General features: G+C 34.4%; 1 protein-coding gene across 1 annotated transcript; it reads left to right on the plus strand.

The window, feature by feature from the left end:
- Positions 1 to 12,896: 12,896 nt before the first annotated feature.
- LOC123539339 (heat shock 70 kDa protein 12B-like) lies at positions 12,897 to 19,866 on the plus strand. Its single transcript, XM_045323904.2, has 6 exons — positions 12,897 to 13,040; positions 14,962 to 15,110; positions 17,066 to 17,365; positions 17,698 to 17,842; positions 18,643 to 18,777; positions 18,911 to 19,866. Exons 2-6 carry the CDS (start codon positions 14,982 to 14,984, stop codon positions 19,864 to 19,866), a joined length of 1,665 nt encoding a protein of 554 aa, XP_045179839.2. The 5' UTR covers positions 12,897 to 13,040; positions 14,962 to 14,981.
- The last annotated feature ends 3,618 nt before the right edge of the window (positions 19,867 to 23,484 follow it).

Here is a 23,484-nt window from a genome sequence, read left to right on the forward strand (position 1 = left end):
TCGGGGAAATTTTTCCACTTTTTTTTCCGGCAAGGATCCACAAGTTTCTAATTGCATCAGGGCAGAAATAATTTTTCCTTTAAGTTTCAGTTCATACAGGAAAAAAACCGTTTCTTTAGACCAGTTAAAGCATAAATGTGGGGCCGACGACTTAAAAAAGGTGTTTTTATAAAAAATTTTTCCCTACACGAGAATGAAAATGGTCCCCAAATACGAACACCAGTCAAAATTTTATTTTTTGGCCGTTTTGACATGACTTTCGCGAATTTTCCATTCTTTCACAAATTCATTCCTTCCCCAAAAATATACAGAGTGCACCCGCAGAAAACTACGTTTTAATTACAAAAACAAAGTTTGAACATAGACTAAATGCGTTTTTTCTTTTGAAGGGGTTTGATTTTAAAATGCATGAAGATGTTTTAAACAGTACCGTATCGGAAAGTTTTCTCCAATTTACCCCAATATTTTCATATAGAATATTGCCCAAAGCTATTCGAGAAAAAATGTCAATTGGGAACTCTCATTCAAAGGGGAAATCACAAACCCCAAAGTAACGTTCCCCCAAAGGCGGTAGCACATTGATCCTCGCTGGCAGGGTGGGAATTTTGTGATCCGGTTTTCCATTAATTTTTTTAGCGGGAAATGCATTTTGCGCAGTTTAAAAATGTTAATCTTTAGTAACATATAGTGTTGTACAATTTTGCGAAAAGAATTTTGTTTCTTTTTTTATTCGATATTTTTAGGGACATTCCTTAGTAAATTTTCTGATTGTTTGTTGAATATTATAGTTGAAAATAAAAAACATTTATATAAAGTTACGCATTTCTCCCTTTCTTTTTTTTTGATTTTTTTTAGACAGATGAGAGTTTATAGTACTCTAGGAAGAAAAAAAAGTACTATTCTAATTTACACTAGATCCCGTATAAAAGCGTATTTTTTGCCCAAAGTGAATAATCTTCAAATCATCACATAAATCTACCTGATTCTGGACAGAGTTTTCTCTCAGCGTAAAATTTATATTTTTAATTATTTAGCCTCAAAAATTTTTTAAAATTTTTATACAAAAATAATTATGTAACTTGGATACCCTCTTCCCCTTTTAAACAGTGGATTAAAAAAAGCAGCAAAATCCATTAAAAATGTAAAGACTACCGGGCATTTTGGGAAAAATATGGATAATTTCACCTTATTTTTTTTTTATCTTTTATACAGTAGTTTTTTAATTTCATTTTTGTTGTGCGCTTTTATGTTCAGCTGTCATAAAAAGTTTTTTTAATATGTTTTTTAATTAAGGAAAGGACACAATAAGTTACCAAAAATTTTTTTCCTAATCCTCTTTTATCTTTAGAAATGTTTTCATGTTATGCATACTTGTATAAAAAAACGGGTTTTAAAAAAATTTTTCCTTTTAATTTTAAAGACTTATGTAAAAAAAGGTGTTTTGAATAATAGAGAAGTTCATGAAATGGAATTAAAAATGATTTAACCTTTTTAGAACGAAACGATAGACATAAAAAAAAAAAAAAACTTTTTTATTTGTTCTTAAAGACAAAGCTTTAATCGGAAATTAATGAAGCCCCTTAGTAAATATGTTTTGATTCCATTTAAACTTTGAAATGGAAGCAACAAAAGTTAAAAAATTCCACTTGTGATCATACACAGGCATCATGACGACGCGAGCTGCGCATGCGCTTTACCGTCTCCAATCTACACGCTGCGCATGCGTATAATGCAAAAAACACGTCTCCCGCTTCCGCACGCTTACACGGTTTAAAACTAATTTGATTGGCTGCACGATTAACTAAGCGTGTAACGGGAAACGTTTATGAATGGTGCCACGCAAGGGTTTAATCGTGTGCACGGGGAACCAACACGCGGGCGCCACTGTATATATTTTTTTACCTTTTTTATTAATTTTAAATTCGCGTATGTTTGAATAAGGTTATCTATAAGTTTTAACAAGTCAGATAAATTAAACAATGACAAATGGTTAGAAGACAGGAACTTGTTGTCCGCCGTCTTAACTTTGTAAACTTTCCTTTGCATAGGTGTTCTTATTTGGTCAGATTTATTATTATGTAAACAAGTAAGGAGAGATGTATTTTTCATTTAATTCTGACTGCAACAATAAGTTGTTTATTACATATAATCGCTGAGTCTTTTCTGTAATGTCAAAATGACAAAAGCTATAATTGCATCATTCTCATATATGGGTTCATGCTGCATATGCTAGTATGATTAAGCGCTTTGTACAAGTTTCTGGTATTTTCAATGGTCAAAAGGCTCCACGAGCTAATTCTTTGCAAGTTCAGTGTAAAATGACTCTATAATTCGAAGTCCAAAGTAAAAATAAAACCGTTGCATTGTAAGTTCTTATTCTTCATTGACGGTTTAGTAGGATGAATGGAAGTTTAGACGAATATCTATGCTTCGTTCCCATGTCTACATCTATTTGTAAATGTTCAAACCAGATGTTGCAGGTAATGAGATCATTACATCTCTTCTACACAGAACCGGTCTCCAGTTCAATAGTTTGAATAGATGTTTATGTACCTGTGCTGCCGTTCAGCTCTTAGTTTTAGTTGTTAGAATACTATGGCATGTTATGTTTTTGCTTTTTGAGGCCTGGTTGGATTTTTTTTTCAAAATTGGTGGTTGTTGATTGGCTTCCAATATATGAAGAATAATGCTTAGAGTAGTCAATGAATCAGTTTTAATTGCATCGATATACTTTGTTGTTTGTCTCGAATTATATTTTGTAATTGAAAAATTATGTTATGGGAGTATTGGAAGTACGAGTTTGACATAACCACTGTGTAAGGCTTCTGGAAATTCAATATTTGACATAGAAAAATTCATTTCGTGATCTTTCATGTCCTGTAGCATGAGACTTGACTGAGGTTTGGTTGTTGCGATTTACTCAACAAAATGGACGAATAGTGCAATTTCGTGCTAATGAAAATGACCATTTTGGTTGAATTTTGAATAAGTGCACTCTCCTAGGCACCTGGACACATTGTTTCCGAAATATCTAGCTTTTATAAATGAAAGTGGAATGAAATGTCAGAAGAAAAAATAACATTCTTCGTAAGGGTTTTATCGCCTAGTCGATTTTACGTCTACGCAGTAGGTTTTTATGCGCGCGACTAGCAGCAGTGACATGTTGTTCGTTCAGCAATGTCATTCTCTTGTCATTCTCTTGTACCTGAGCAAGTTCACAACAACGAACGACCCCTATGAGGATTTCAGAGTAAGGCATGCAATGCGCTTAAATGGAGGGTAGAAGAAGCATGGTAACTGTGTCGTCAGAAGATTGAACTAATTGAAGGTGATTTACCGATAAGAAAAATTGTGCTGTCAGAATCTGTTTTTGTATGCGGTCGTTACGCCTTTATATAATTTTTATCCATATTTTCATGATTTTGATTTGGATCACTCGCAGCCTGCACTGCCAGTATATTCCTACAAGTGGACACGGATACAAATATTGTATCTTGTTCGTACGTGCTAGGAATACTGTAGTGATATACCTAGAAAAGTATTGTACGATCAAGTTTCTTATCACCTGTTGTACATGTGCTGCAACAGTACAATAAGTAGATATAAAACCTAATGTTTTTAAAGATAGAAACACATTAAATAAAGTCCTGAAATCTAAGTCCTTCAAACAGCCTAAAATTATATTAAAAATGTGAAATATATGAAAGTATTGTTTTCACTGTGAAGCGACAGGAATTCATAAAATTTAATACTTTTAATCACAAATGTCCATTAAAACACTGACAGAACATTTTTCAGTACAATTGCACTAGTATACACAATTGAAGGCCGATATGACGGTTACATTGTGTAATTTAATCTTGGAAAGCTCATTAGGAGTTTTTGCGAGCCATTTTCTTTTCAAGATAAACATCAACATCTCATTATTTAAAAGAGTGACATCAAATAATAATTGGTGATAAGAACAAAGGGTTTTGCAGTGCTTGTTGATTCTTGTGACAATGTATTTTAGTATCAAAATAGGTGAAATCCTACGGTGGTATGTTTAGGGCATATATAAATTTTTTTAAGATTAAATTATCTCGTGCGCACAACATCTTATCTCGAGCGATCAACATCTTATTTCGTGCGCACGACATCTTATCTTGAGCGATCAACATCTTATCTCGAGCGATCAACATATTATCTTGAGCGATCAACATCCTATCTCGTGCGCACGACATCTTATCTTGAGCGATCAACATCTTATCTTGAGCGATCAACATCTTAACTTGAGCGATCAACATCTTATCTCGAGTGATCAACATCTTATCTCGTGCGATCAACATCTTATCTCGAGTGATCAACATCTTATCTCGTGCGCACGACATCTTATCTCGAGCGATCAACATCTTATCTTGAGCGATCAACATAATATCTTGAGCGATCAACATCTTATCTCAAGTGATCAACATCTTATCTCGTGCGCATGACATCTTATCTTGAGCGATCAACATACTATCTTGAGCGATCAACATCTTATCTTGAGAGATCAACATTTTATCTCGTGCGCACGACATCTTATCTTGAGCGATCAACATCTTATCTCGAGCGATCAACATATTATCTTGAGCGATCAACATATTATCTTGTGCGCACGACATCTTATCTTGAGCGATCAACATCTTATCTCGTGCACACGACATCTTATCTCGAGCAATTAACATATTATCTCGTGCGCACGACATCTTATCTCGAGCGATCAACATCTTTTCTTGAGCGATCAACGTCTTATCTCTTGCGCACGACATCTTATCTCAAGCGATCAACATATAATCTCGTGCGCACGACATCTTATCTCGAGCGATCAACATCTTATTTCGTGCGTACGACATCTTATCTCGAGCGATCAACATCTTATCTCGTGCGCACGACATCTTATCTCGAGCGATCTACATATTATCTCGTGCGCACGACATCTTATCTCGAGCGATCAACATCTTTTCTCGAGGGCACGTCATCTTACCAATATATATTAAGGCCCTTAGTGTGAACTCAGATCATTAGTTAAAACATACGGCAGCCTACGTTTTTGTTTTTGTTTCGATTATAATACTTATAACTATGTCACATGTTTGCAGGGTTTTACATTTAAATATGCAAACTGATAAAAAGGGCAGCAAAAAAAATCAGTGATGATTCAAAGAAATAAATCTAAGTCCTTGACAAAAAAAAGAATATGTAGGCTTCGCCCATACATTAAAGTAGTTCCTTGTTTTCTCTTAATTCATGCATGCAATTTTATAACTATTCTGCGCGAATTATTTATCAGTCGAACTGCTATTTGTTGCTATTCTAACATACAAAAAGCATTATTGGTTATGTTCATTTAATTTTAATAAAGGATGACCAATTTTGTGCACTGCTCTCCCAAATGATGTCATATGCTTGTCCATGAACTTGTGGGAAGTTTCAATAACGTCGAAATAGGCGGGACCCTTATTATCAACTTGTCCGTATGTTTTACTGATGACCTAAATACACACTAAGGGCCGTAATATAGATAGATAAGATGTCGTGCGCTCGAGATAAGATGTTGATCGCTCAAAATAATATGTTGATCGCTTGAGATAAGATGTTGATCGCTCGAGATAATATGTTGATCGCTCGAGATAAAATGTTGATCGCTCAAGATAATATGTTGAAAGCTCGAGATAAGATGTTGATCGCTCAAGATAAGATGTCGTGCGCACGGGATAAGATGTTGATCGCTCGAAAAAAGATGTTGATCGCTCAAGATAATATGTTGATCGCTTGAGATAAGATGTTGATCGCTCAAGATAAGATGTCGTGCGCACGAGATAAGATGTTAATCGCTCGAGATAAGTTGTTGATCGCTCAAGAAAATATGTTGATCACTCAAGATAAGATGCCGTGGGCACGAGATAAGATGTTGATCGCTTTAGATAAGATGTTGATCGCTCAAGAAAATATGTTGGTCGCTCAAGATAAGATGTTGATCGCTCAAGATAAGACGTCGTGCGCACGAGATAAGATGTTAATCGCTCAAGATAAGATGTCGGGCCCACGAGATAAGATGTTGATCGCTCGAGATAAGATGTTGATCGCTCAAGATAATATGTTGATCGCTCGAGATAAGATGTTGATCGCTCAAGATAAGATTTCGTGCTCACGAGATAAAATGTTGATCGCTCGAGAAAAGATGTTGATCGCTCAAGATAATATGTTGATCGCTCGAGATAAGATGTTGATCGCTCAAGATAAGATGTCGTGCTCACGAGATAAAATGTTGATCGCTCGAGAAAAGATGTTGATCGCTCAAGATAATATGTTGATCGCTCGAGATAAGATGTTGATCGCTCAAGATAAGATGTCGTGCGCACGAGATAAGATGTTAATCGCTCGAGATAAGTTGTTGATCGCTCAAGAAAATATGTTTATCGCTCAAGATAAGATGCCGTGGGCACGAGATAAGATGTTGATCGCTTTAGATAAGATGTTGATCGCTCAAGAAAATATGTTGGTCGCTCAAGATAAGATGTTGATCGCTCAAGATAAGATGTCGTGCGCACGAGATAAGATGTTGATCGCTCAAGATATGATGTCGGGCCCACGAGATAAGATGTTGATCGCTTGAGAAAAGATGTTGATCGCTCAAGATAATATGTGGATCGATCGAGATAAGATGTTGATCGCTCAAGATGATATGTTGATCGCTCGAGATAAGATGTTGATCGCTCAAGATATTATGTTGATCGCTCGAGATAAGATGTTGATCGCTCAAGATAAGATGCCGTGCGCACGAGATAAGATGTTGATCGCTCAAGATAATATGTTGATCGCTCGAGATAAGATGTTGATCGCTCAAGATAAGATGTCGTGCGCACGAAATAAGATGTTGATCGCTCGAGATAAGATGTTGTGCGCACGAGATAATTTAATCTTAAAAAAAATTATATATGTCCTAAACATACCACCGTAAAATGCCCAAAAAAGTATTTTATTTTTATTTTCATTTCGCTCGCTCGCTCCTATTTTTTCCCTGGTACGATGGTGATAACGCGATGGCACGATGATGAAAAGCGATGGTGCGATGGTACGATGGTGAAATGTCGATGTAGTATCACGTTTTCATCATCGTACCATCGCATTTTTCACCATCGTATCATCGTACCATCGCGTTTTCATCATCGTGCCATCGCGTTTTGACCATCGTGTCATCGTGTTTTCATCATCGCACCATCGCATTTTCACCATCGTACCATCGCGTTGTCTCCATCGTACCATCGCATTTTCACCATCGTACCATCGCCTTCCGGTGGTCAGGTACAGTATATCTGTCATTATATTACTGTCTTGATACAATCTCATTTTCTCATTGCACTATGTACCTTCTAAATCTTAACAACAATAAACTGAGTTTGCATAATACCATGTGGCTATTACACCCAGCTTTTTATTTACTTTCATGCATACATAAAATACAAAGGACGTGGCCTTGAAGATTTTACAGTTTTAATGAACTGAGCAGTGAACATTTTGTAAAACATTTTGCAAAACAGCAGAATCTAAATGGCAAATTTCTTCTCACAAAATACATTGAGATACATTCATCTATTGTTGACAAAAATACAAGTCCACGGGACTACGCATTTCTAAACGGAAGGCGATGATACGATGGTGAAAACGTGATGGTAATAGTGAAAACGCGATGGTACGATGGTGAAAACGCGATGGTACGATGGTGAAACCACGATGGTACGATGATGATTACGCGATGGCACGATGGTGAAAACGCGATGGTACGATGGTGAAACCGCGATGGTACGATGGTGAAACCACGAGGGTACGATGATAAGGACGCAATGGCACGATGGTGAAAACGCGATGGAATGATGGTACGATGATGAAAACGCGATGGCACGATGGTGCGATGGTGAACACGCGATGGTACGATGATGAAAACGCGATATTACATCGACATTTTACCATCGTACCATCGCAACATCGCGATTGCATCATCGTGCCATCGCGTTTTCACTATCATACCATCGTTGTTTCTTCATCGTGCCATCGCGCCTTCGCGTTTTCGTCATCGTACTTTCGTGCATCGCGGTTTAGTATTAAATAAAATGTCACGATTGTCCTAACTGAACACTATTATGTTGTCTTCATGCATATTTTGGTTGGTATTTATAATAAAGCAGAAAATTATGAAAATGTTGAAAAATCGCTTGCAGTTTCAGCAATAGTGGGTGTGTTCAAAACAACTTTTCACAAAAACAAGTCTGGTGACCCATTGGTGTTTTTGTTCATTGTTTTCAACACAGATTTTCCTAACAACTTTGAAAATGTTACACATGTTACACCACATTTCTTAAATTCGGCCGAAATACGTCTTTATTAGTGTTATATAAATGTAGCAAGGATGTTACAAGGATGTTACATGGATGTTACTTATGTTACGTGTGTCTCAAAAGAGGCGTCTTTTTGTAGCCAAAATGTTACACATGTTACACCTCATTTCTTAAATTTGGCCGAAATACGTCTTTAGTAGTGTTATATAGATGTAACAAGGATGTTACAAGGATGTTACATTGATGTTACTTATGTTACGCGTGTCTGAGAAGAGGCGTCTTTTTATAGTTAAAATGTTACACATGTTACACCTCATTTCTTAAATTCGGCCGAAATACGTCTTTATTAGTGTGATACAGATGTAACAAGGATGTTACATGGATGTTACTTATGTTACGTTTGTCTGAGAAGAGGCGTCTTTTTGTAGTTAAAATGTTACACATGTTACACCACATTTCTTAAATTTGGCCGAAATACGTCTTAAGTAGTGTTATATAGATGTAACATGGATGTTACAAGGATGTTACATGGATGTTACCTATGTTACGTGTGTCTGAGAAGAGGCGTCTTTCTGTAGCCAAAATGTTACACATGTTACACCTCATTTCTTAAATTCGGCCGAAATACGTCTTTAGTAGTGTTATATAAATGTAACAAGGATGTTACAAGGATGTTACATGGATGTTACTTATGTTACGTTTGTCTGAGAAGAGGCGTCTTTTTGTAGTCCATTTCTTAAATCAGTCAGAAGTGGGGCAGTAAAAGACATTACATGATCTTTATTCATGTTACTTAATGTTACGTTATGTTACTTGAAGTTATGCCTGTAACAAATGCAACGTATGTCACGAAATCGCGCCAATTTTGTGCTCTAGGTGGGTGATTTCATGTTCTGCCGAACTGGGACGTATGATGGAGAAAAGTTTGGTCAAATGTTTACGAATATCATTTGGAGGCTTAGAATACACAGAAGCAAATTAAAAGTAGATGTGATGAGAGGTATATAATATGCAAAGTCCCTTTTAAACGCCATTTTGCATAAGATTTGAGCTTTACCTAACTGGCTTACCTGTAGAGAATAAAAGGTAAACAGTAGGTGAAAACTAGCAATCATTTGAAGACTTTTTGTGTAATTTGCTAAGCATAATATAATGGTCTAGGACCAAAAACATGCAAGTTTATAATTTTAGTTTTAATTTCATTAAAGGTCTGAACTTAACAACAATTTTATCCTCACATTACGATAAAATAATTGCATGCGAAAATTTGTCGTGAACGAGATTAAATCGACAAAAGCACAATTTTCCTGACACACAAACAATTTCGTCTTTCATTTCAGCCTTAAAATGAACTGAATTCACGATAATCATGTACGTCTTTATCTTACTAACGATAATTAATTTTTGTCCTGTGTATTTAGAAATCATTTTCCGAAAATCCATTACTGCTGATCATTTCATTTTTCCAAAATTACAACATCATATGATAAATTGATGTATACCTTATTTTATCAAACTTGCATTGCGACAGGATTTCGGAAGTATGTATGTTTTCTTTTTTCATTTTCTACAGTTACTGTATCTTATGATAAACTGATTTATATCTTATTTCACTAAGCGTCCATCGACACAGGAGTTAGAAAGTATTTTCTGAAATTACTCTATCTTATGATAAAATGATTTATTTCTTATTTTACCAAGCTTGCATAAGGACTTTTGTCGAAAGTATGCTTTTTTTAACTTTTTTTTGTCAAGTTCTTCAATAAGACTACTGTGGCTAAGTAATAAAGGTCGCTTCCTTGAAATAAATTGCCCCTCAAAGGTTGTGGGTTCGAACCCACTTTGGTAGTAGAATTCTTTCAAGTGAGGCAGCCATCCAGCTGACTTACAGAATGTAGTTCTAACGAAGTGCCCGTCTCTGTCTGAAATAATACGGAATCAGCCGCCACCATAAAAATCTGGATAATCAAGTAATTGTTATCGTGATGTTACAACTAACAATAAAATACCTACGTTGTACTTACATTAATATTAAAGTCCCATAAGGCTATAAATCTTCTACCAAACAACAGAGGATGATGCTGTCTGAATTTATGCCTGATTACATAGTTAAAAAACACTTTCTGAAATACTTATACAGTTAGAGCTGTAAAGGGAAGGTAATCAAAATAAAAAATGATGTGTTAGATAAAATTTTATACTATGTTAATAAATATTCAAAACTTTGATAAATATTAGAGAAAACAGTTATTGAAAATAGGATTAAAAAGAAGTTAATATATTTTATGGTCGGCAGCCACATTTTAAACAAAGGCATTATGAGCCTTTAAGGAGAAAGTTGTCACAACTTTATAACCATTTTCAAAGTCAATGACAGTCAAGAATGTGCAGTTAAATGAATCAAAACATTAAAGATATGGTAGAAAGTAGAAATGCTAAACTTGAAAACGACAGACGTATTTTGATTCGTAGATAGTCAGGGGTCACGCGCAGGGAAAGGTTATGACAGTGTTGAAAGGTTTCAGTAATAAGTGGTTTTTATATCCCGTTTATTTATTAACCTAAATATCTTTTTGTTCTATTTGAACGTGTTTAATTAAGTGCAAATCAAAATATAAACACTTAGACTTCAAGCCTTAGATTAGACGCACTTGATTTTGACATTAAACTCAATATGTTTGAGTGTAAGTGCGAGTGCACTGCTTATTTTGGAAATTGAGATAGATCTACATGATGAATGATAAAACTGATAAAAGCCGCATAATAACGTAGGATGTTAATCTTCTATGTTATCTCAGTTAATCTCAGTGCTTTCTTTCTCATTTGAAATTGTAAATATGTAAAATATTTGGTATGATAATAGCACAGTCTAATAAATGTAAAAAATAATGTTGTTGCTGTTTATGTAGTGAAAATCTAAGGATCAAGGAAACTAGATAAGTTAATTAACCCTTAGCCTGCTGGCGGCAAGTGATTCTGCCTTTGCAACCAATGCAGACCAAGATCAGCCTGCACATCCATGCAGCCTGATCATGGTCTGCATTGTTTGCTACTCTGTAGTATCTTTCTGGTAAGCAACCCTTTTAACAGTTAATGGTACTGTCCACATTGAAAGATGGACAAGTTTATTATAGAAATTTAGCAGGGTAAGGATTAAATGGATCTGTTAAATCAATGCCAATGAAAGTCCGAAAGATATAACAAAAATATAACAAGCAATTTGCATCATGTTACACATTATGTTTGTGTTTGAAATGGTTCTCTTAATATTAGAAAATGACACAGTGCTCAACGTATTTCGGAAACATTATAGCAGTTACTGTACAGTATAGCTGATATAAATTATAACTGTACGTAGTTACGGGCAGTTTAATCATATCAAATATAAAATCACTGTTTACACTTTGTATATTGTATCACAAAAACAATTTGAATACATGTATCTGATAAGATTTAATGTTATGTTAGCAAAAACTACCCTAAATGCATTGCATTTCCTTACCTTTGAAACAATTATAGTTTAATTTTTCCACATTACGATGAGCTCTGGCTACATAGACAATATATAAACATAAAGAATATTCATGAGTCTCAGATGATACATTTTAGTTTAGTTAAATCAACTTTAATTCAACACTATTTCCATCAGGAAGGGTATTCAAAGGCTGATATGAAGTAATGTCAGTGGAGCCGTTAGCTATGACAACGTTTGTATAAAAAAGAAAACGACATTATAACATGATTTATTTGCAGTTAACTCTGAAAATATTATTATTGATATTCATTGCATACTTATCGAGATATTGACATATATGGAAAGCATGGCAAACGCCGCAAGTCTCTGACATTTTTTGCCTCTAATAGACATATTTTCTCTAAGTAGCAACAAATGATAGCACATTTCAGAGCGACATTTAACCTTCGGCGGTGTCATCAAACTTTAAATCGCATACGACAGAAAGACGTCACTTCGCATCATTCATCATTATGTATTCAATGTGATTTACTAAGACCTATTTAGATTTTAGTTGGTGACTAAGATTGAATTTTCTGAATATAAAACAAATATCGTTTTAGTGTGCGACATTACGGCGTCGAAGTTATATTTTGAACTTTTATGTATCCAAACCGAAACAGCCGTAGAAAATGATTATTATCTGTGTAATCACTAATCAGATTTAAATCAGCGTAAATCTTGATATAATAATTTTTTATGATACAAGGAGATATTAATGCACTACGGACGCAGTGACATTACTTCTGGATCAACCCATATTCTCGCAGATTGAAAATAATAGTTCTTACAAACATTCACACGATTTAATATTGTCCTTTTTTGTACAGTCACAAAGCGATTGGGATACCGTCTTTGAAACTATTATAACAAAAAGGTTTACTTTGTCATTTTCATTATAAGCGCATTTCGATATATTTGTAAAGAAAGTAACACGTGTATAGTTTTTGTTGTTTATCTCGTAACTTCAAGATTATATAAATTGATAAACATATAAACAATAATGGGAATATTTGCAGTAATGTCTGGCGTATTTATTTCCGCTGCAATCGACTTTGGCACAACCTTCTCATCATGGGCGTTTTCGTTTAAACATACATTCAAACAAGAGCCAACAAGAGTGACTGCAAGGAGATGGAAAAGTCCTGGAAATTCCATTTCTCAAAAAGGTAATAGACTTTGCGAATAAAGACGAATTTGCTATAGAAAAACATGCATCCGTTCGTTCGTCCGTAAGAAAAATATTGTGTTACACATATCGCCAAAAGTATTAAACGACTCTAATATTTATGAAACCAGGTTAGAATGTTTGACTTTATTTAATCTAGTTCGATACTGGATTATCTAGGATCACGACAACAACAAAAAACAAAAACAAACAAACAAACATTGCAACGACAATATTTCTACTAGATCTTATAACCGGGTCAGAATGTTTGCTTTTATCGAATCATGTATAGTAGTGTAGGTTGGCTTTAAATCTGGAAAAAAAACTAAGTTATTAAGCTATAATAAAAAAAATCCTCGTAAACACGCTTGAAATGTCATATTTTCTACAAGAAATAAGTCACGACATTTCTCTCTATAAATAGTAGAGCTTATTTAAAATAGGGTTAGCTGGGATAGAAAACTAGGTCATTGAGTCATATTATAGAAAACATTCTTTACACTTAAATTAAGGTCTTTTCTACCTGATCTACATAAAGTCTGGTCAGAAAGTGTTTTGTTTATAAAATCAGGCTCAAGTTTAAAACTCGGTTATCCTGGGTCAATAACTGGGTCACTAGGTCAAATCATCGAAAACTCTTAACACTATACGTATACCGGCAATATTGTATATTTGGTCTCATGAAGTTTAGTCAGAATATTCATTTTTAAGAACTCTAAAATCTATTTAGATATTGCATTGTCTGGGATTAAAAACTTTAATAACCATCTAGAAATCTAGTAGCATATCCAGCTTTGACCCAGTTTCAATCTCGTCCGGCGTTTTGTTAAGAGAATCACAGGGCGATCACACTAGCTTACCTTGACCACTTTGTCGCAGACGGATAGACGGACGGACAAACAGACATAGTCAAATTTATACCCCTACCGAGAAATGTTGCCAACATGAGCCAGATATTATCAGCATTATGGGCATGTTTTATGTAACGCAGATAATATACTGAACAGCAAAAGAAACTATCCAGTTTTATAACTGGCGTATGTTTTATTAAAAAACTTTAATTTATAAATTACTTGTGCTTTACATATCACATATTACACTTGAAGAACTTCACGTGTAAGATTTTAAAAAAATCAATCAAGCGTGAAGAAAGTAGTCGCACAATAGCCGTTTTGCATAAACATTCACGTGCGCCTGTAATTAACAATTTTCTTTGCGAAATTTTATTGTCATTGGAAATATTGATAATTGACTAACTCGAAAAACAGAATAAAGTTTTAAAAATATTGTTGGTTGCACCGCATAACTGAATCAAATTTAGCGCGATCGCCTAATTGGGATGTTACAATGCAACTGAAGAGCAGAAGATATAGCCTTCCAAACGGCTATTGTGGGACTACTGACTTCACGGTTGATTGATTTTTAAAAATTTATCAAGTGAAGATCTTCAAATGTAATTTTGGTATGAAGAAACAATTCAAATTTGAAAAATTATTTTTTTATTTCAAAATATACCAGTTATACATCTGGATAGTTTCTTTTGCTGTTCAGTATATAATTAAATTACGTTGGGATGGTCCCCTTAAAATATTGATCGTCCTAGGTGTTCACAGTCTACTTCGTCTTTATTTGCAAATGTCTAATACAAACATTTATAAACAGACATGTCCATACACACAAAAGTTCTAAGTCAGTATTGTTTATTTACTTCCATTTATGTAAGATTTTATCAAGTAACTACATATTGTAGTTTTTTCTGCAGTTTTAATGACAAGACACTTTGCATTCTGTTGAGACTGTTAGATATCTCAGTGACTGCACCTTGTTTTGCCAGACTGCCGACAATTTTACATAGAATAATTACTTTTGGTCCGTATTTGAAATATTTTATTTTTGCTTTAATATTCTATTATCATACATAGCACCAACATCTCTTTTGATTATGCCTGATGGAGAAACAATTGATTCATTCGGCTATGAAGCTGAGAGGAAGTACGCCACATTATCAGAGGAAGATAAACATACAGAATGGTATTTCTTTCAACGGTTCAAAATGCAGTTGTACTCAAAGGTAGTCATTTGTTTAGAATTTTGTTGAAAAAAATTATGAAATAAAAGTCTGTTCACACTGTACTTAATTTTTTTTATAGTTCTAGCAGCTATAATGATTATTGATATATCAAGAGTCTCTCGGTGTATATGAGAGACTTACTGGAGTTGTCCGTGTCAACTAGAAATCTGAGATCAGCAAGTGCGGCAACAACCCTTGTGCCACAAAAATGTCGACTGGTTTCCTACGGTGATAGAAGTTTCAGAGTTGCCGCCGCAAAACTATGGAATTCTCTCCCTGACAATGTCAGAAAAGATTCATCACTAAATTCTTTCAAAAGAGCTCTCAAAACACACCTTTTCAGAATTTTCTACAACAGATAGATACCAACTGTGACTGTTTCTACCCATAATAAAAATGCTATTGTTATTTTTGTGATACAGAACTACGGCAAGTCATTCGTCGCCCACGAAGATCTCTTTACTGTACAATTCATCATGTAATTAACTAAATTGGCAATTCATCCTTTATTTCATCATGTCACATTTTAAGGGTAATGACATTCTATGTGTGTGTTTTTGCAAGACTTGAGTTTCACTTGAAGTGTGTGGTATTTCTTTCATATACAGTATATGATGGCACCATTAACCGAGGGGTTTGAACTTCTATATGCAGCTCATCTGGGCGTACCAGGTGCTTTAAGCACTGGTATTGGCAATAGGGGTAAAATGACCTCAAGGGGAGGGGTGCGGTTATGACTGTTTGTTACAATAAGGCTGTAATTATTATCATTGACATTGTTATAATAACTATTACTATTCTTATGTACAACGCCATTGAATATATCATTTATAAAAATAGGCGTTTAGTCAAATTATTCAGTTTCAGTTTTACGATTGCGTATATCATGTTTTGTGTTTTTCCTACATATCTGCGATATGTCACATGTTTAATTGTAAAGCGCCCTTGAACGTATATTTCATATGAAAAGGGCGCTCAACAAATCTGGTATAATAATAATAATAATATAATTTTTTGATAGAAGAACAAACTCTCCGTTTGGGATCAAATGTGTTACAGCTCGCAAGATAATACAAACACTTCACTATTACTAAGTTGCATCTAACAGATTGCTCGTTTTAAACGAACTAGTTCAAGAATTATTAGTACAAGTCTATAGTTCGGAGGCTCCAATGCTTTCGAATAAAAGGAAAGAAAACTGAAACATATTCAGAATCGTTTTTAACCTCTGATGTAATTATAATGTACGATTTAATTTACGAAAACCGTTCAATTTTCTATCAGTGTGCATCTTTAATCTTAAACTTCAGTTTAGAAAGAAAACAGGTAAACTTAAACTTAAAATAGTTTACCTGATTGCGCTATATCCTTCCAAATGATCTTCATATAGTCTAAGATTTTAATTTTTATCAGGAAACCCCGTGTTCGTGTTGCACTACTTTTTACATCTGCAAAGTCATCATTCGAACTATAGACTGCAACAAGGAACTTGTTCAATCAAGTATGTTTCTGAGAAGCAATAAAAAGTGAAACACCACTCGCATTTCCTATTACCGACTTAGACGGACATCACATTCACGTATTAGATAAAAGACGCATGGGTTGTTAATGACTTCATCCTCTTGGAACTGTAACCTAGACAGTGTATTAAGCTTTCAGTGAACATAACAGTGTAAATTTTCGAGCAAATTCATTATTTGAGTAAAACCTGATTAAACACCTTTAAGGTTCTGACAGAAATATAATTAAGAATAACAGAACAAACTGTTCATCTCTTTGATTGTTGATATTGAAAAATAGTAAGAACATTTCTATGCGATGTCATTGTTAAGAAAATGATAGAAAGTAAAAATCACTAGCAACTATGTCACAAAAATACATAAAGCTTATTACCACTGATGTTTTAATTGTTCGGCGATGCTCATTGCAAAGAAACCCTCTTGTTTTCATTACAGACAATAAACAGACACCTAAAACTAAAGGATGTCTCCGGAAAGCAACTACTAGCTAAATCCGTCTTTGCTCTCTCAATTAAGTTCCTCAAAGATGATTTAATTTCAACTGTCAATAAAGGCCTTATGAAGAAAGAAAGCACTTGTGAAGTGAAAGATAAAGACGAAGCTAATAGTGTTGAGGAGGGTGCACAGGCAGAAAGATCGTCTGCTGTAGACGAACATGATATTCGATGGGTGCTTACTGTTCCAGCTATCTGGGATGATGCTGCGAAACAGTTTATGAGGGAAGCTGCAGAGGAAGTAAATTTGTCTTTCAAATTTTAAATTACATAATTATTCATTAACCTTTTGCAGTCCTTTTTATGTATTTAGCAAAGGTTACATGTCACTTGTAAACTAAAATATTGATTTTAATTTTTTTGGTGTTGTGTTAAGAGATACATAATATTTTGCTTTTATATATAGAATAATTAGCATAGTTTTAGCTGAACTGGTTCTATGTTAGAAGTTATTGATATCAAAACGATAAGGTCTACAGCGTGACACTTCGTGTATTGAGATATTGCAAAAAACACCATGAAAATGTTAAAAAACAAATACTAGCCATAATCACATATGTCGTTAATATTCAGGCTGGAATTCCAAAAGACAACCTATATATTGGACTAGAACCAGAGGCTGCTTCAATTTTTTGCCGCTTCCTCCCTGCTATGGACTGCAAAGGCTCAATGTCAGGTCTTCAACCAGGATCAAAATACATGATTTTAGATGCCGGAGGTAATTATCAGAAATTTGATACTTTTTCTGAATACCCGTCTTTAAAGGCTTTCAAATACAGCATATATGTCTTGCTAGAGAATATAAAACTTATGCGTACATCGAATAGCGGTCTGTGTCTTCGCTTTCAAAGGTATCTTCCTGTAAAATTAATCAAAATTCCATATATGATTACAGTAGACTTCACACGTTGTCTCATATTTATTTTTGCCGTGATATATTTATTCAGTAGTCAGTGTCTTACCTGTATTCTAAAAAAATCAAACCAGTTCCCAACATTTACATCTTCGATATAAAAATACCAATTCACCTCTAAGGTGGTTTTCCTATTTAAATATAATATTATAGCGTTGCTCTATGCAACTGCACGAAACATGAACAGTCCGTTTCAGTTTGAATAGAAGAAGAATAAACAAGACAAATAAAAAGTAAATGTGTAAAGACTACCTTTTACAGAAAGAATAAACAAGATCCTTCGGAAGCATAGAATGCAATCAAGCAAACAATATAGCAGACTCGGTTTGATAGAGTCTGTTCATGAGAAGTGATGGAAAGTGCAAAACCCTTACGCCTCCTAGCACAGGCTAAAGTGGAATTCTATTACACAGATATTGATTGAATTCCGTGATACTATAGGACAAAAAATATAATAACACCGCGGGTGTTTTCGTCAGTTAGCTAAAATATACATATGTTTTCTGCTACAGTAATTTCCACCGAATTAATTCATTTTTATTTAGTTGATACATATTGTATCATCGTATGTGCAATTCATGTACTTACGAATATCTTTGTCTTAGGTGGCACTGTTGATATAACAGTTCATGAGGTTGGCGATGAAGGACAGCTAAAAGAAAAGCATAAGGCTTCTGGAGGAAACTGGGGAGGTACCAGAGTTGACCAAGAATATCACACGTTCTTACAAAAAATATTTGGTGAGTACATATCTTTTATCAACAGTTTCGGCTTGTTATTATTACACCATTTTAATATGTAAGTTTATGTCAAACGTATGGACTGATATTGAATAAGACATAATTGTGTACACAGACTCCATAATTATTGCAGGAAAAGCTGTTCTTAAAAAGATGGAACACTGTCACATGGAAGACTGCTTGCAAATGAAATGTGAGTTTGAAGTAAAAAAACGTCTCACAGAACCAGACCTTGGTCAAAAAGTCACTGTTCGAATCCCTGCCTCATTTCAAGAGCTATTACAAAAGGAGTCTGGTTTAACGCTAAAGCAATCGATAGAGCGTTCTTGCTACAAGAAGAATATAGTGGTAGCAGGCGACAAGATGAGAATAGACTTTGAACTTTTCCGGGGATTTTTCGACATATCCGTAAAAGAAACCACGAAGCATGTTTCCACAATTTTGAAACACCCAGACGTGTCGGACTGTAAAACAATTCTGATGGTTGGAGGCTTTTCCGATTCTATTATACTGCAGGACGAAATGTCAAAAGCATTTCCTGACATAAACATCGTTATCCCAGGTGAACCTGAACTGAGCATTATCAAAGGAGCCGTCATATTTGGTCATGATCCTTCAGTTGTTGCAGAGCGTAAACTGAAGTTCACATATGGAACAGATGTCATCCACAAGAAAGGAGGAAATGATTGTAATCATCGACCTGGCAAAACAGAAAATATAATGGGAGTTCTAAGTTGTATTGATATATTTAGCGTTCATGTGCGTATTAGCCAAATAGTAAGATTGGGTGAAGCGCAAGCAGAACGAAATTATATGTCAGTACATCCATTAGCACCTGAAGCTGAAATCGGCATTTTTTCTTCTACAGAAGAAAACCCAACGTTCGTTACAGATGACAGCTGTACACGAATTGGTAAGTTGAAAATATCCGTCACACCTGATCTGCTTGGCGCGATGATTGGTTTGAGAGTCGGGGGTGGTTTCAGTGTGTCTTTCATATTTGGCGGTACAGAAATAAAAGTGAAAGCCACAGATGCTGCATCCGGAAAAGAAGTTGATGTCATTTTAGATTGCCTAGATGATATGTAAGAATCTATCAATCATTTATTTGGCCAACATTGACACATATTGTACAGCGTAAAAAATAGTTTCATGTATCTTTAAATCGAAAATTGATATGAAACAATATATCCGTGTAATCGTTTTTCTAAATAGCCCAGTGTTTCTAGTAGGAGGTGTGTGACTATTATAATGGTAAGAACGTATGCAGCAGAATGTTTGATTACCCTATTTTCATTGTACATGATATTCATTATCAATCATGTTGTAAATCATTCACAAGTCTTTGTATAGTACGCGTTTGTCAACGTCATAATTTTCTTATAGCGGTATTGGATTTATGGACTATCCCGATAGTGAATACTTGAAAAAACATTTACTCAAGCGTGTGTACGGAACAATACATTATTGTCATATTCTTTTAATCAAACAATATATTATGAACCCCATAATTTTGAAAACATCTTGTGATACATTGAATAAAATCATGAAATATTTGAATAATTGACTTCATGAAAATTGTATACATATGTGCAGTTTTATTTTGATTCAGTGTGAAAATACTGGAAGAACAATTGTATGGATGTTTGGTTTATGCATGAGTTTGTATTATATGCATTTGAGTTAAATTTATAAAATTTGCTATTCATTTCATTTAGTCTGCTTTTTATATTACTAATACAACCAACGAGACAAGGTATAAAACGCTAGGGTTCACATATTTATGAGATTTTCATTTTATAACCTACCTATACACTCAAACCATATAAGCCTCGTGGGAGAAACGGTAGTAGGTCCTACACGGATCGACTAGGGTAATACGGGCAAGATGTTGTATCAAATGTTTGATAAAACCTGTTTTATAAGATGAATTATAAACATATTTACCTTTTTTCCGTACAAGATCTAATGCTCATGAATATGCATTTTTAAACATGCCACTTAACGACTTCATATAGAATAGCTATGAGTAGAATTGTTGTTTTCAGTAAGATGAGAGTCTGTTTAAGTGTTTTCGACGCTTGATGAATATTGATGGAACTAAAATGTACTGAGGTACATTCAAATAATTTCTTAAAAAGCCTAATTAAACAGCTATTTATCTAAACATTTTGATTCAGTGATGATTATTTTCTAGGACTTTGAAATTTTGTAACTTCACCTTCTCTATGTGTATTTTGAAACAAGTTTCCGTTGAATTTAATGGCACTGTAGGAAGAGTTCATGATACTTGCATTTCTTGGAAAAAATCTGGCAACTATGAGTGAAAAAGTCCATACAGGTATTAGAACTAATAAAGATGAGCTGCAAATAGTCTGACGAATTTAAAACTTACCATTGTATTGATCATGCAAAACTTATATATGTAACAACAACAGTCAGTCAGAACGTTTAAACAGGGGCCTTTGTTGCCGAGTAGTTAATGTTGCTGACTTCAAATAACGTAGCTCTCAACGCTGTAGGTCCGAAACCTCGCGTATAGAGTAATCTATCATGTGAGGACGACATCCAGTTGGCTTACAGAAAGTCGGCGGTTCTACCTATCATTATTGTTTCTGGAGTTAGCCCTTCTGCGCTTTAAAATATTATTATATCAGGCATTTAGATAACTTTCTTAACACTTCTGCATATGGCAAAATGTGTCTAACGCAAACTGACTACCTCTGATATTTCTGTGGATCTTATGATGATTAAACTAAGACAAAACGTTATTATAAAAGAGCTCTTAGAAAACGAATGGAACGAAATTTCACTGTTATAAACGAATTGGAAAAGTATTCTTGACACATATCAAGTTTCAGTTCGATAAAAATCATATTTTTTAAAGTTTTATGGCATTTTTCAGTAACGCGTGTCACTCCGGCAATTTTCTTCAAAAGTAGTTATCGCGACATAACATTTCTCCAAGTTTGAGCTTACTGTTGCCATACTCTTCTATTTTGTATTCAAATTTGCAAGTTAGTTCCACATAAATACTGTTAAATATAAAACCTCTCAACTTTGATAGCTATGAATGGGTAATGTTTAGGCTCTGAATATGTCGTTTCTGAAAATAAAAATACACCCACAATGTGAAAATGTGATTTGTTGGATGCTTTAATAATTTTTGAAGCATATTGCAAAGAAATGTTGTTTATTTTCTATAAAAATCTGACCAAAAGAGCCCATTTATTCCAACATTAGGACAAATATCAATTTTAGCCATTTTGTTGTTATAGTAAATAATTTTTCTATATGTTCTTTATAAAATTGATAATCTTCTGAGAGCTGTAAGACATAGCCAGGTCCAAATTAAAAAACAGATTACTAGACTAAGTCATATTTTCTTAAATGACCTATAAACCACACAAATACAAGAATAGTAGGATTCATTTATCTTCTCAGAGAGACATTTTGTCTGACAGGTCAACAATATGGAATAAGTTACAAACTGACTGCTAAAATGTTGGTATGAAGACATGTGTAATAAGGTTTATTCACATTTCTGAATACTGCTTAAGCCGGTGCTAGGGGGCGTGGACAGTGTTGCATTTTCCATGTTGCTCATGAACAGACTCAATCAAATTCACTGTTTGCCTTGTTCTCGGTGCTGCCAAGGGATCTACTTTCCAGATTTTATTTACATAAAACATGAAGATGGCATTTTGAATGGAAGATTTATAGGATTTGTTTCTCTCGCCATTATTCCAGAAGTGCTGCTTGATAACCTATTTTGTTCTACTATACCATCAAATACTATTAGCTTGATCTATACCGATGTGGAAGTACACCTTAATATTTGTATGTGCGCATGCCCAACCGGAAACTAACGTGAAGATTTACGACAATGTAAATGTGTTTGGTTTTTATATTCATTCTTTTGTTACAAAATGGTAAACCTGTGCCCGAGCTGATGCTTAATGGTTAAATAATTCTGAAATATTGAATCAAGTACCGCGGAAACACTACAAAACATTGTCGTGCTTAATGACACCGTTGACGTCATGACGTTATGTGTCAGTAACCGCGCAATGTTAAAAGCTTTATCTTGAAAGTACGTAATTAGCATTTCGTTTTATGTGAGCAATTTTTTAAGCAATTTCCAAAATATTTTATGAGTCTATCGCTTTGAATAATGATCAATATTCTGAGGCTTTTATTTACTTATATTAAAATTTAATGCAGAATGTAATAAGATGGATGACGGCAACTGATGTTATTTGGAATATAGCTGTCTACAAGGTTACTTATTCCGGTCAATTTCGAATAAATATTTGGCAGGTTGATTTTATAAACCTATTTTTTCTTTTCCATCGGTTGTTATATACTAAAACTATTTCAGTAGATATAATGAACTGATATTACCACGAACACCTGACCTTTATATCTAAATATAAGAATTGAAGGCGTTAACATTGGTCCATGAAAGGAACACAGTTTCATCTTTTTTTATGTATTTCAACACTATCCACGAGAATAATAATTTGCAAGCAAATTCAATTTTCTATAATACAGTAAGATGAGGAGTACCGCTGTAAGTACTTAAAGCTTCGATATTTGCATTAGAAAATGCGAATAGAACGAACATATTTATCAAGGACTTCGGACACTATCATATGCTTCTAGCCTACATTTTAAATGCAAATTTCTCATTAAGTATTTGAACAA

The sequence above is a fragment of the Mercenaria mercenaria genome, chromosome 18 (assembly GCF_021730395.1).
Source record: "Mercenaria mercenaria strain notata chromosome 18, MADL_Memer_1, whole genome shotgun sequence".
Classification (NCBI taxonomy): Eukaryota; Metazoa; Mollusca; class Bivalvia; order Venerida; family Veneridae; genus Mercenaria; species Mercenaria mercenaria.